Source organism: Podarcis tiliguerta (assembly GCF_965153285.1).
Source record: "Podarcis tiliguerta genome assembly, chromosome: 4".
NCBI classification, from domain to species: Eukaryota; Metazoa; Chordata; class Lepidosauria; order Squamata; family Lacertidae; genus Podarcis; species Podarcis tiliguerta.
In genome coordinates this window covers 8853915-8868531 of record NC_139537.1, presented here as the reverse complement: position 1 = coordinate 8868531, position 14617 = coordinate 8853915, and the positions used below count along the sequence as shown (strand labels likewise).

The window sequence follows — 14617 nt, the reverse complement described above, 5'->3', positions numbered from 1 at the left end:
AACAACCTTTTATGGTCAAGAGTGCTGGAACAGGAATAACTGTTTATGGTCATGGATCTCAACTTACGTGTATAAGCTGACGTGCTTGAATTCCTGGGAAGGGGGGACAGGGTGCCTGGAGGATATATATACTGCATTAAATTGCTCATTTCTTTGGACTTGCTGTGGACTGACCACGCAAGTGCCTTCTGCTATCCGGAGAGCAGAATAACTCTTTCTCTGAATCAACCTCGGTGTCATTTGACTTCCTTTCTCCCTCCCGGGAGCAACGCAGACCCCACCAGTCGGTAAAGTCTAAGAAGGCTACAAATGTACAAATATACAAGTAGCCCATAGGACCACCCAGTCCAGCATTCTGTTCTCAGCCAGATGACCCAATGAAAAGTTCAAAAGCAAGACCCTCAAATGCAGCAGCACTCCTGCCCAATTGCAGTTCCCAGCAACTTGGCATTCAGAGGTATTCTGCCCATGTTCATATTCCGCACCCGACAACCCACCCTACCCCTCCGCAAAAGAGATTTATTACCATGGCTACATCAGCCTGGAAGATCTGTTTGATGAACTTGTTCCTCGAGGAGTGGACCAGCTGGATGATGTCTCCATGAAGTGTGTCCCTGTTTTTCTCCAGAAATCCTGTAGTGGAGAAGACAACAGCATGAGCCCAGAATTATTTACACTGCTGTGAGTTTTTTTTGGAGGGGGTGGGTGGGTCAGTCAGTCCGCATGATGCTCTGAGTCCCTTCCAGTTCTTGGGATCATGTGCAGGGTAGAAAGTATGAGGAGCAAGAGTGCCAAACCAGCTCCTATGTCCTGGCAATGGTTGTGGCTGACTAGTTAAGCACCATGATTAGCGTATGAACATGCTGTAGAACTCATGATCAGCAGTGTTCAGCAGTGGAACAGACTCCCTCAGGAGGTTGTCGACTCTCCTTCCTTGGAGGTTTTTAAGCATAGGTTGGATAGCCACCTGCCATGGATGCTTTAGCTGAGATTCCTGCATTGCAGCGGGGCTGGACTGGATGACCCTTGGGTCCCTTCCAACTCTAAGACTCTACGATCCTATGACTTTGACGTACCTTTTGTCTCATAGTACACGACTCCAGCGAAGTGGTTGATGCCAAACTGGGTGTCGTAGTTGTTTTTGGGAGGGATGTAGTTGGTGTTGAGCTTATGCTGGGAGTTCAGCTTGTGCAGCATGGTCGTGTCTGTTCCCTGTATCAATTAGAACACAATACCCAACTTTAAAAGGTTTGCTGCCGTGGTCCAAAAATGATCAGCTTGATCTGCCAACCTTTTTCTCCACCAAACCCTCCTTGCATCGTAGAGTACCTGGATGACTTTCTTTCAAGGGGGCAATGATCAGTGTCTGCACATGCACATTTCTGTGTGAGCTCGTGGCACGGACTGGTTGGACACAGAGGAAGGATGGGAAGAATCAGCTAGGGAACCCCCAAGGGAAGAAGGCTCAGCGCCATGGGGAGTGGTGGTGGGACAATGATGAGTGGTGGGACAAACAAGATGAACTTTAATAGGGAGAAATGTAAAGTATTGCACTTGGGCAAAAAAAATGAGAGGCACAAATACAAGATGGGTGACACCTGGCTTGAGAGCAGTACATGTGAAGAGGATCTAGGAGTCTTGGTTGACCACAAACTTGACATGAGCCAACAGTGTGACGCGGCAGCTAAAAAAGCCAATGCAATTCTGGGCTGCATCAATAGGAGTATAGCATCTAGATAAAGGGAAGTAATAGTGCCACTGTATTCTGCTCTGGTCAGACCTCACCTGGAGTACTGTGTCCAGTTCTGGGCACCACAGTTCAAGAAGGACACTGACAAACTGGAATGTGTCCAGAGGAGGGCAACCAAAATGGTCAAAGGCCTGGAAACGATGCCTTATGAGGAACGGCTAAGGGAGCTGGGCATGTTTAGCCTGGAGAAGAGGAGGTTAAGGGATGATATGATAGCCATGTTCAAATATATGAAGGGATGTCACATGGAGGAGGGAGAAAGGTTGTTTTCTGCTGCTCCAGAGAAGCGGACACGGAGCAATGGATCCAAACTACAAGAAAGAAGATTCCACCTAAACATGAGGAAGAACTTCCTGACAGTAAGAGCTGTTCGACAGTGGAATTTGCTGCCAAGGAGTGTGGTGGAGTCTCCTTCTTTGGAGGTCTTTAAGCAGAGGCTTGACAACCATATGTCAGGAGTGCTCTGATGGTGTTTCCTGCTTGGCAGGGGGTTGGACTCGATGGCCCTTGTGGTCTCTTCCAGCTCTATGATTCTATGATTCTATGATTCTATGGTTAGAGGGAGAAGACTGGGATAAGGAGGTGTTGGAAGTTGAATGGACAACAGGGCTTCGTGAGCAGGAAGAGTCCATGGCAGAGAGCAGTCCAGAAGCAGAAGCAGAAGTGGAGGGAGGTCAAGAAGCAGAGATGGGTCTGGTCTGGTTGGTGAAGAGTCACAGATGTCTCTCCCTCTTGCTACAACAAGCTACCCTTCCCTCTGGTCTCCCAGGACCAGGAGAGGCATGATGTGGAAGGAGCAAAGGCAGGCAAACAGCCACAGTCTCTAATTGCTTAGGTGGAAAAATCCTGGAGAGGAGGTAAAGATAAAGGACCCCAGTCAAAGGTGACTATGGGGTTGCAGCGCTCATCTCATTTTCAGGCTGAGGGAGCCACCGTTTGTCCACAGACAGCTTTCTGGGTCATGTGGCCAGCAGGACTAAACCGCTGCTGGCACAATGAGACACTGTGATGGAAACCAGAGCAGACAGAAACGCCATTTACCTTCCCGCCGCAGCAGTACCTATTTATCTACTTGCACTGGTGTGCTTTTGAACTGCTAGGTTGGCAGGAGCTGGGACAGAGCAACGGGAGTTCAACCCATCATGGGGATTCGAACCACCAACCTTCCAATTGGCAAGCCCAAGAAGCTCAGTGGTTTAGACCACAGTGCCACCCGCTTCCCTGGAGAGGAGGAGACATTGGCGACTGTGGGAAGGGTTCCGTTTAGATCTCATAAAACAGCTGCACTGGTTGCCATTTTGTTTCCAGGCCCAATTCAAGGTGCTTGCTTGGGTGTTAAGGTCCCAGATGATTCAGGCCTCAAATATCTGAAAGACCTCCTTCCTTACAGACCCCCTCAAGTGCTGAAATCAGCAGAGGGAGGTACTGCAATCAGATCCTTCTCGCAGGCTTCTCATGGACCTGAGTGCAGCAACTGCTGATTTCAGCACTGGTGAGAGGAGGTCTTCCCTCGATCCAGGACACAAGTTCTTAATCCTGACCTTGGGGAATTTGCTCTCCTCGTCAATGAGTGAGATGATGTTCATTGGTTTGATGGCAATCATGTCGAGGGCGTCCTGGTTGTCGGTGAACTCGATGTGCTGCCAGTTAATGTTCTCCAGGTTGTATTCCTCCTGCTCCAGCTTGAAGACGTGGCGGACGAAGAATTGCTGGAGGTTCTCGTTTGCAAAGTTGATGCAGAGCTGTTCAAAACTGGGGGAAGGATAGCAAGCATCATCAGTGAGGGAAATAGAGAAACAGATTATTATTTTTTAATTAGCTGAGGAATTATTTGGTAACAGATGCAAGAAAAAAAACTATGCTAAGAATTAATACCCAATGTGATGAATTGAAGGACCCCTTTCTCCCAGATATACCCATGTACTTAATTCAAACATGTGAAGTCCTCTTCTGGGTGCCCTCACCAGGTCTACCAGAAGCAGGGCCTTTTCAGTGTTGACACTCCTTATGCACACTGGTATAGGGCCAGCCCTACCATTAGACAGAGTATGAATCCTACATTGAACTTCCCTCTTTAAACATGATCACTTTAATTAGGTGCCAGGATTGGACACCCCTCCCCCATCTCTTCAAATCCAAACAAAGGAGAGTGTCAGGCTTCGGGGACTCGACTTCCTCCTCCCCTTTGGCCGCAGATAAGCAGGACAAAGCGAAAAGAGGCACTTACCATATAAAGAGTCTTTAATGATCAGAGCAAAAGAACAAAGCAGCCATTCTTGGAATGAAGGTGCTTCCAATTAAGGTTTCCACCTACTTCCCCCCAGTCACTTCCCCGCCTTGCAACCTGATCTCGCAACCACTGTGCTTTTTGTGTAGCCAACTTATCTGCTCTATGTCTCCTTGGACTAATAGGCTGGACACTTTCCAGCGAGAGAGAGAGAGTCTGTTAGCTCTCACTCTTTCAGTTCTTCTTCACTTTGCTGTTTACCTCCCAGTTCTTCCCAACTTTTGCCTTCAGAACTATGCCCCTCTGCAAACCGCTGTTCCAAATCTATACTGCTCCACTGCTCCTGGGCAGCTTCAGGATCCTGGTAAGGAGCAGGGGGAGAGGGAGGCTCCCACCATTCCCCATCAGAGCAGTACTCTGCATCCTGGAGTTCTTCCCAACTTTTGCCTTCAGAACTATGCCCCTCTGAAAACCACTGTTCCAAATCTATACTGCTCCACTGCTCCTGGGCAGCTTCAGGATCCTGGTAAGGAGCAGGGGGAGAGGGAGGCTCCCACCATTCCCCATCAGAGCAGTACTCTGCATCCTGGTCTCTGACAGAGAGTTGCAAAGAGGTTCTCACTGTGATCGAGCCTCACTTTCCCTTCTGCATCCTGCCCAGATATGGGCACTGGTGGATGGATGACTGCACCCTTTTTCCAGCTACCAGCCACCACAGCAAATTTTTCCTGAACATTTCTCGCTCCTGTACCTGTTCACCGTGAAGTTCTCAAACCCAAAGATATCAAGGAGTCCAATGGATCTCCTCACACTTTTGTGTTCGTGGGAAGGAGGTCTGTAAATGGCAGCGTTGATCTTCTCCACAATCCACACGAAAAGCCTTCCGTAGATTCCCTGGAAAGGTTGGAGAAAGGGAAGGGAAGTAAATGCCGTTCATTTTATAGCTTGCCTCAAAAGCTTTTGGCTCTTCAACATGCCTCTTGCTTGCCCAGAGACAGGAACTACTCATAAAAATTGGATTCTAGAATTTTACAATGTGCATTTTTTTATTTTTCAATTTGCAAACCTGTGCCAAAGGCCTTTGGCCTCGACTCAAGCAAGGGTGATGTTTGGATCTAGTTTGGCTGAGCTCATGCATACAATTTGGCTGATGCTGCATAACAAAACAGGCCACTGACAGCTAATTAAGCCGGAACACACTTGGCATTTCAGTTATCCAGAATATCTGATTGAAGAACATTCAGAGCATCTTATACTGGGAGTTCAGCTATCTAAAGAATGACTGAAGAACTGTAAGAATACTTGTGCTGTGTAGAGCTTTTATTTCCATTCCGATTATTGCATGGTACTCAGGGCCGGATTTAGGTTTGTTGAGGCCCTAAGCTACTGAAAGTAATGGAGCCATTTATATGTCCAGCTGTCCTTTGTCAACAACAAATTGTCACTATTTTTTGTGTTGAATATATGCTAGATGGTAATTTATGGACCTCATAGGTTTCTAAAGCCATTTGTACATAACAAAATATGTATTTTATCAAAGTAATTGTTGAACTGAAATACAATTAAGAAGAAGTATATTACCATATTTTTTGCTCTATAAGACTCACTTTTTCCCTCCTAAAAAGTAAGGGGAAATGTGTGTGCGTCTTATGGAGCGAATGCAGGCTGCGCAGCTATCCCAGAAGCCAGAACAGCAAGAGGGATTGCTGCTTTCACTGCGCAGCGATCCCTCAAATTGTCAAAATAAACAAATGGAGTAAATATTTCCATTTTATGATTCTATCTACTTCTGTTACTGCATAGGAGAATTTTTACACCTGGCATTCAGTTGTAATGACTTTTATATTGTATCTTCTTGTCAGCTCCCATTTTTATGCAATGACTTTTGTTTATGTTTATGGCCTCACGTCCATTAGATTTCATGTAAAAGGTAAAGGACCCCTGGACGGTTAAGTCCAGTCAAAGGCGATTATGGGGCTGCGGCGCTCATCTCTTTCAGGCCAAGGGAGCTGGCATTTGTCCACAGACAGCTTTCCAGGTCATGTGGCCAGCATAACTAAACTGCTTTTGGCGCAACGGGACACCATGACGGAAACCAGAGCGCACAGAAACGCTGTTTACCTTCCCGCCACAGTGGTAACTATTTATCTACTTGCACTGGTGTACTTTTGAACTGCTAGGTTGGCAGGAGCTGGGACAGAGCAACGGGAGCTCACTCCGTCGCAGGGATTCAAACCACCAACCTTCTGATTGGCAAGCCCAAGAGGCTCAGTGGTTTAGACCACAGCGCCACCCGCATCCCTTAGATTCCATGTAGACAGAAGCTGATGATAGAATTCATTTAGGTTTGTTATCCTTGAATTCTTTAATGTCCCTACATAATTTCAACCTGCTCCAGCAAAACCCACAATCTTGAGTGTTTTGTAAACCACTTTGACTTGTCCCCCCCCCCCCAAATCAAGCAGTGTGCAAATTTTAGAAAATAAATAAGAGAGAGATGGGAGTGACTTTACCTTTACGAAAGCATCCCTGACATCCAGCGCCTGCTCCATGCTGAGAGGGGTGGAGACGGTCTCCCCTCTTGTGATGATAGTCCGGCTGGTGAGACAGTTCATTAGGTCCTGAGGGTCAACCTGCATGCATTGGAAATAAAAACCATTCACTGCCCTCTGCAGCTCTGATCTGAGCATCTATTGCCTCGCTCCCAACTTCAACAACATGTCATGGCTAAAAATTGGCCGCTGTTTCTTTAATGCTAAAAGAACTGAGTCAGCGGCCTACAATGACTTACGCAACCTTTCACTAAATTGTACCTGTATATATAGAGTGGTCAGTGTTAGTGTTTGGTGTGGGTTGGTTGGATTGTAGAAAGCTGGTTGCGTTTGGTGTGTGTAAAAGCTGTCGGTTATGGTTGGAGAAGAAGACTTTTTGAAGAATAAAAGCAGCAATACTCTGCAAGAATACAGTGGTACCCCGCAAGACGAATGCCTTGGAAGACGAAAAACTCGCTAGACGAAAGGGTTTTTCGTTTTCTGAGGTGCTTCGCAAGACAGATTTTCCTAAGGGCTTGCTTTGCTAGACGAAACGGCCCTGCCTCTCGTGTCATGGTGACGGTCACTGCACACACACACGCTCGCTTCCCCGCTCCTCCGGCTCCCTCCCACCTTCCGGCTGACGGCTCCTCCGGCTCCCTCCCACCTTCCGGCTGATGGCCGACCTTCCGGCTGCCTCGCGCCACTGCCCACCCCCCTCGCGCGCTCCCCTCAGAGAGCCGTTGCCGCCAGCAGCCAGCGTTGCAGCCAGAGTCGCGCTCCTGAGCCCCGCCGCCCTCCAGCAGCCGCGTCGCGCGGTGGCCACAAGGCGCGGGTGAGTCCAAGGACCGGCTGCGGCAGCTGTCCTGCTTCTCCCCCCCCTCCCCGCCGTTGTCAGTGTTTAAATGCAGTGGTGCTTCGCAAGACGAAAAAACTCGCACAACAAAAAAACTCGTGGAACGAATTAATTTCGTCTTGCGAGGCACCACTGTACTCTTTTTCAAAGACTCTTTTGTGGCAACTAAGGTCTGAGGACCAGGCAAAGGAGTGAAAAGGAGGTCAGAACCGTTTCTTTTTCAAACACTGAGACGACAAACTGAGGTGGCGAGGACAGGCTGCTCTGTAGCTAAAAGGGAACAACTGAGAAACACGAGGGACTCGTCAGCACGCTCTGGGGGAATCATAAGATCTGCAGAAGTACAGCATCTACATCTGGGGTTTTCTGGGGCCAGTGGTACCTGTCTGGAATTTTGCAAAATGTGTTGAGGGCACCAATCAGAAAGGAGGCGTGTCATGACACAAAATGCCTCAAAGTGGTGGTGTCGCATAACACAACATGGCTATTGTGGGTCCATTGCACAATCTTTTTTGTTTTGTTTTGTTAGAGCGTTTATTAATTTTCCAAAAAACCCCCAGCCAATTAACATATCAGATCATAATCCAATAAAAACATAAACAAAAACAAGATCAAATTGTAATTTTGATTTTACGGCTTCCCACAGTCTGAACCTTGAAGCGTATCCATATCTCACTCCTGCCTCTCACGATATTTCCATATTTCCAGATCTGATTTTATCTCTCCAGACCTCTTGGGGCCATTGCACAATCTAAACTGGTTGCTGTGTGGGCAGGGCTTAACACAACATGGCTGCCATGTTCAAAAGAGAAGGAAAGGAGACAGGAACACAAAATGGCGCATGCATCCAGGGTTTTTTCCCCCCAGCAGTTGGCAGTTGCCTGCCTGCATAACCCAACAGGGAGATTGTTATGTACTGAGTTGAATAGGATCCAAAATGCAGCAATCTGATTGGTCTTAGAACAATAGGATCCAAAATACAGCAGTCTGATTGGTCCCAGAACAATCGGATTCAGAATGCAGCAGTCTGATTGGTTTGCAGGAGCCACCCAATCCAGCTCCAGATGGAAGTGAATCCACAACCTGATTGGCCTACAGGAGACTTCCGTTAATAGCCAATCACATGCAGCCCATTGTGTAAATAATGTATATAAAGCAGATAATTTGAGGGGACTTTCATTCCTCCTCACCACTATGAGCTGAATAAAGAGCATGAAATCCACTCTCGACTCTGAGTATATTTCAGAGATGTTCAGCTCACCTCTAGTAACGAAGCCGCGGTGATCAGCGATGCAGAGTGTACCACCTCGCAGGCATCCAAGTTGTCGTAGGTCCGAGCTGCGTGGGGGTTAAACCGAGATAAGATGGTTGCAAAAATGGTTGATACGGGAGCGCACCTTCTTACGGGTTGCGTCTAACACAGCACTCATTTGAAGTCAACTAGCAGCACACTCGTTTCACTGGCAGAACGTTGCGAAAGGGAAAAGATTGCTGAAGATTTTTGTGCATCGAGTTGCATAGCAAGGATCAGCTGTTTCACAACAGGAATCTGCTGGCACAACTGTTGGATTCTTTTGTTTACCAGACAGCCCTTTGTAGCTGTGTTTTTTGTGTATGTGGGATGTATCGTTCACTGAAGCAGTCAAATTCAACATTTTCTGTTTCCTAGAGTGGACACACAGGGGAATGTTGCTCCAGACTTCCTGCTATACCTGCTCTGGAGCATCCTCCTCCTGTGTGTGACCAGGCAGATGGGCGGGACCCTAGCAGACCCTATAAAAAGGCCAGTCACACAGCCATCTTCCTCTTTTTGTCCTTTTTGCTGTTTTGCTCTCTGCCGGCTCTTAGCCAGCAGTACACGGCTCATCCTTACAGAGGATGGAAGCCACAAGGTAGAAAGTCTGAGGCCTAGCTCAGACTTCTTTTCTCTACAAATGTACCTGTAACTACAAGATAAAGCCTGCTGAATACTGTGAACTGAATGTGAGTAAGCTTTATCATTGCTTTTAAATAAGACTATTGTGTCTTTATTGTTTTTAAGAGGGAACTAAGGAGGAAATCTGCAAGCTCAACTTATATGATTCTAATGCAGGGGTCAGCAAACTTTTTCAGCAGGAGGCCAGTCCACTGTCCCTCAGACCTTGTTGAGGGAGGGCAGACTATATTTTTTGTGGGGGAAAGAATGAATTCCTATGCCCCAAAATAACCCAGAGATGCATTTGAAATTAAAGCACACATTCTACTCATGTAAAAACACCAGGCAGGCCCCACAAATAACCCAGAGATGCATTTTAAATAAAAGGACACATTTTATTTTTACTCATGTAAAAAAGTGCTGGTTCCCAGACCGTTCATGGGCCGGATTGAGAAGGCGATTCGGACGCATCCGGCCCCCGGGCCTTAGGTTGCCTACCCATGTGCTAGGGCATGAATGCCATTTTCCCTACCTATGCTCTCCGTGGATATTCACAAATGAACTGGATATTGCAAAATGGCACAAAACCTCAATGATCTTTACTCTAAAGCAGGGTGGATTTGATTTAGATAAAATCAGTTTAAATCACCATTTAAACCACTAGTCAGTAAGACTTGATTTAAATCACTAGTCAGTAAGACTTGATTCAAATCATTTTTTTTACAGAAAGACCCATTCTTAATATGTACAACCAGATGAAGGTTTCATTTTTGGAATAATAGATTTTCAGAGTAGTTTTTTACAATTATATCAAAAATTACTGATTTGGTTATACTATTAGAAAGACAAAGACAGGTAATTATGAAATCATTTTTATATTTGGACAACTTTTCTGCTGTACTTTATTGGAAGGAGAAAAATAGTAATTTCCTTAATAACAATTTAAACAATGTATTTAACTAAAACCATAACATTATAGCATATGTATCCATATTTGTTAGCTGATGTGATTAAACAATTTTTTAAAAAAAAGACAGGCTGAGTTTTAGCACACCTGAAAAACTTAAATCCTTATTTCCTGATGAATAGCCTTTGGACTATAATGTAACTTAAATAGAATTTTTTTTCTCCACAAAGCATTTTATTTTAAAAATCTGATTTTTAAAATATTTTAAAATATTTTTTATTTTTTAATTATTTAATTTAATAAATTTATATTTAAATTTAATAAAAAATTAAAATATCTTAAAATAAAAAACATCCAATTTAAATAAAAAAATCTGGTTTTATAGATAGATAGATAGATAGATAGATGGATAGATAGATAGATAGATAGATAGATAGATAGATAGAAAAACCATTGATTTTTATCCACCCTGCTCTAAAGGAACCTTAAATCCAAGTAGCACCAGCCTTGGAGCTTCTCACTGCTTTGGAGACCACATGGCAATACTTGTGTGATGCATTGTGGTGGCTGGTGTGTGTGAAATGATGATTGCCTAGCATGTGAGAGAAGACCCACTAGGTACCCACTGGCACACAGCTAGCCTCTCAAAAGGTTTGGCAACCTGCCAGCTGCAACAATATTAAATTTAACTCTCTCTCCAGGGAAATCCAATTTGCCGGCGTCATCCAACTCTTTGCCGGGGATACTACCTTCATACCGCAAGTTCCCCATATGCAAGATGGCGGCCAGGAGCTTGGAGATCTCCCAGTTCTCCGTGTCGGTGAACATGAGGACTTTCATTGCCGCTCGGATGTTTGAGTACTCTTTGCTGTCGTCTCGGCCGTCACAGGTAATGCAGTTACCCTAATGAGGACGAGATGGTTCAATGAGCTATGCCTGCCATGGGGTCATCTGCTCTTGGGGCAGGGGCCTGATAGGAATTTTGTTCATCTGGCTGATTGGCTGGGGCCATTTGGTTTTTGCCTACTGCGTAGCAAATCGTCACAACTTATAAGGTTGCGGTTAGGCATTGGTTTATGGTTTGGTTGGTTGAGGGGCATGGATTGGCTGTGCCTGCCCCTCTAATGCTGCTGCTGCAAGGGATTCCGTTAAAGGAACCGGGGGCAAACTATTGCTTGTCCACCCTGTCAAGGGGGCTCGGGCCATAGCAATGAGCTCCTGGTTGCATTTGGGGTGAGGGCAGGTTCCCTGCTCCGTCGTTACCCCCAAGTGTATTCTCCTTTTCTGACTTTCGCAGGCGTGCGGAATGTCAGTCTGTCCCCCACGGTGGGGGCAGCTAGTTGCAACCAATGCCTAAGCAACCACTCACATGTTTGTATTTTAATAAAGTTGCGGCCAAAATTATGCCAAAAACCTTAAACAAAAATATTGGTGTGATGTGTGAGTTATTGGGGTGGCCCTGGAGACCTCGACACGCAAATGGCACAGTCTACGGACAGAGGCTTACCACCTCAGTCTAAACTGGGCCTCAGATACCAGTGAAAACTCATCCCCCTTAATTTTTTAAAAATGGCTTTGTGCTCACCATTGAGAGGTAGTTGTAGTCTCCCGCTTTCCTAAGTCCAAGCAGCTTCTTCTGTTCTGGCGTCATTCCTTTCAGCATGCAGTAAAAGACGTGGTAATTTCTCTCATCCTGGGCCTGAAATTGAAACAGAGGGAGAAGCAAAGCATAATAATAATAATAATAATAATAATAATAATAATAATAATTCATTTCTACCCTGCCCATCTGGCTGGGTTGCCTAAGCCACTCTGGGCAGCTTCCAAGACATAAAAACATAATAAAACATCAAACATTAATAGTAACAATCTGACCCAATATAAAAGTCACAATAACTTTAAAATAAACAACTTCTCTCAAACAAAGCAACATTCAACAAGCCATCAGAATCTAACAGTAAACAGTAAAATCAAACATCAGCAAATAATAATTAAACAGGCCACGTCAGCCTTGAGTTCCAAGTCACTTGCAAATTTACAAATTATTATATGTGTCAATGCGAATCGAAGTGAAGTTATTGTAGCTGTGGTATAAGGGATTTTATCAAAAGCGGATTGAATTTGGTTTCAGCAATAGTCTGGAGGCAGAATTAAAGGGAACCAGACCTTGAAGAACAGCATGTGGGAAGCCACAGAAAAATTTTAATTGGCTATGTAATTGATTTGATTTTGAATTGGTATTGCTATTTGGTGTGAATATGATATAGCGCATATTGGTTTTTTGTAATTGAAAATTAATAAAGTTATTTAACCAAGTCAGATTCAATCTACCTTCACAATGACCCTGCGAGTCCAAACTTTCCTAGACTCCCAGGTCTGATCCTCTAACCACTACACCACACTTGCGCTCCTTCATCCCGCCTCCCCTTGATAGTCTTGCGTCTTGGCTAAACAGGGACACAGGTGGCGCTGTGGTCTAAACCACTGAGCCTCTTGGGCTTGCTGATCAGAAGGCCGGTGGTTCAAATCCCCCTGACAAGGTGAGCTCCCGTTGATCGGTCCCTGCTCCTGCCAACCTAGTAGTTTGAAAGCACACCAGTGCAAGTAGATAAATAGGTACTGCTGTGGCGGGAAGGTAAACGGTGTTTCTGTGCGCTCTGCTTTCCATCACAGTGTCCTGTTGCGCCAGAAGCGCTTTAGTCCTGCTGGCCACATGACCCGGAAAACTCTCTGTGGACAACTGCCGGCTCCCTCGTCCTGAAAGCGAGATGAGCGCCACAACCCCATAGTCGCCTTTGACTGGACTTAACCATCCAGGGGTCCTTTACCCTTTTTTTACCTATGCTTTCCTTTGGAGCACATCAGCAAGGCTAAAGAGGGAGGTCTTGTTGTTTGGGCAGCCCAGGGCCTCCTTGCACCCCGGAGAGGTCACTTAACCATCCAGGGGTCTTTTACCTTTAACTTTTACCTTGCTAAACATATCCACCTCTTTCCTACATTTTTGAGATGACTATATTTCCAGATGTGATGAGCATAAGCTTGCTTTGCTAGGCGTTATGTAAGATAGTCGTCGGGCCTAAACAGTTGGGGGTGACATCATGCTTTGCAGTGGCGTAGCGTGGGGGGTGCAGGGGGGGCCGGCCGCACCAGGCGCAATATCTGGGGGGCCCGCGCTCACACTTGCAGCTCTCTGCCCCTACCTGGCTCACTCACTCTCTCTCACTGCAGTTCTGGCTGTGCGAATCCGATCCGAGCCGCCGGGTCGCCGCCCACTGTGGAGGGGAGGGTGCCTGGCGTGCGGTGCAGTGCGGAGAGAGAGCGAGGGACTATCTGGGGGAGGGACAGTGCAGTGGGGGGGCGCAAATTACTTGCCTTGCCCCGGGTGCTGACAACCCACGCTACGCCACTGATGCTTTGGGTTCCATCCTGAACCTAATGGAAGCTTCGGAAGGACAAAGGGAGAGTCATAGATGTGGAGGACGAACGCCTAAACCTCTGTCACCCAAAACACCTCACCTGTCGGCAAACACGAGACTTCTCCAGCAGGTACTGCTCAATCTTTGCTCCTTCGATGGCACCCCGCTTATTAAAATGGATGTCGATGTATTTACCAAATCGGCTGGAGTTGTCATTGCGAATTGTCTTTGCATTCCCAAAAGCTACGGGAGACAAAAACAAAGGGGGAAAACAGTAGCGTCCCCAACAGTTCTCTCCAAAAAAAATTATAATCGTTTTTTAGTAGGGTTGTTGCCCAGCTGAATAAACTTTAGTACAGTTGTGAGTTTAGGGGTGCGGATAGGCTGGATGCCTGAGTCTTTTACAATTCCTGCATCCAGAAGGGATTCAATTGTTGAATCAACGAGACAAGGGTCATCATAATCCGCTAAGTATGGGCTGTTAAGGTAACAAAGGAAGTGGCTCCATGCCAGAGGGGAAATGGGCTGGGGCCTCCTCCCTCAACTGTGCGGTAGATAGAAAGGCAAAAGTCAGAGATGGAGGTCTCAGCTGGAAGCTAAAACCAGGTAGTAGGCTGGGAAGCTGGGAGAGAGAGAGAGTGTCATGCCTGATTTCTCTTTGAAGCCAAGGCTGTGGCAATGGGACACACAAGGCCCTCATGGGGCTGCAATGCTCTGAGCCCCTCCTTCGTAGGCTCAGGTTGTATATATGTGTCAATAAACCCTATATCCTAACTATAACAATCCTAAATATAATCCTAAATATAATATATCACCTTGCCGACAAAGGTCCGTCTAGTTAAAGCTATGGTTTTCCCAGTAGTGATGTATGGAAGTGAGAGCTGGACCATAAAGAAGGCTGATTGCCAAAGAATTGATGCTTTTGAATTATGGTGCTGGAGGAGACTCTTGAGAGTCCCATGGACGGCAAGAAGATCAAACCGATCCATTCTGAAGGAAATCAGCCCTGAGTGCT

The 14617-nt window shown here is 46.1% G+C and overlaps 1 protein-coding gene across 2 annotated transcripts in view; it reads right to left on the bottom strand.

Moving 5' to 3' along the window:
• Positions 1–14617, bottom strand: part of MYO7A (myosin VIIA) — a 164802-nt gene that overhangs the window by 86650 nt on the left and 63535 nt on the right. For both annotated transcript variants that reach the window (XM_083436022.1, XM_083436023.1), the window contains exons 8-16: positions 13703–13845; positions 11772–11885; positions 10936–11089; positions 8626–8702; positions 6491–6610; positions 4729–4871; positions 3292–3502; positions 1077–1212; positions 527–633 (exon numbers count right to left, since the gene is read on the bottom strand). In XM_083436022.1, coding sequence (XP_083292148.1) covers positions 527–633; positions 1077–1212; positions 3292–3502; positions 4729–4871; positions 6491–6610; positions 8626–8702; positions 10936–11089; positions 11772–11885; positions 13703–13845 — 1205 coding nt within the window. The remainder of the gene's footprint in view (positions 1–526; positions 634–1076; positions 1213–3291; positions 3503–4728; positions 4872–6490; positions 6611–8625; positions 8703–10935; positions 11090–11771; positions 11886–13702; positions 13846–14617) is intronic.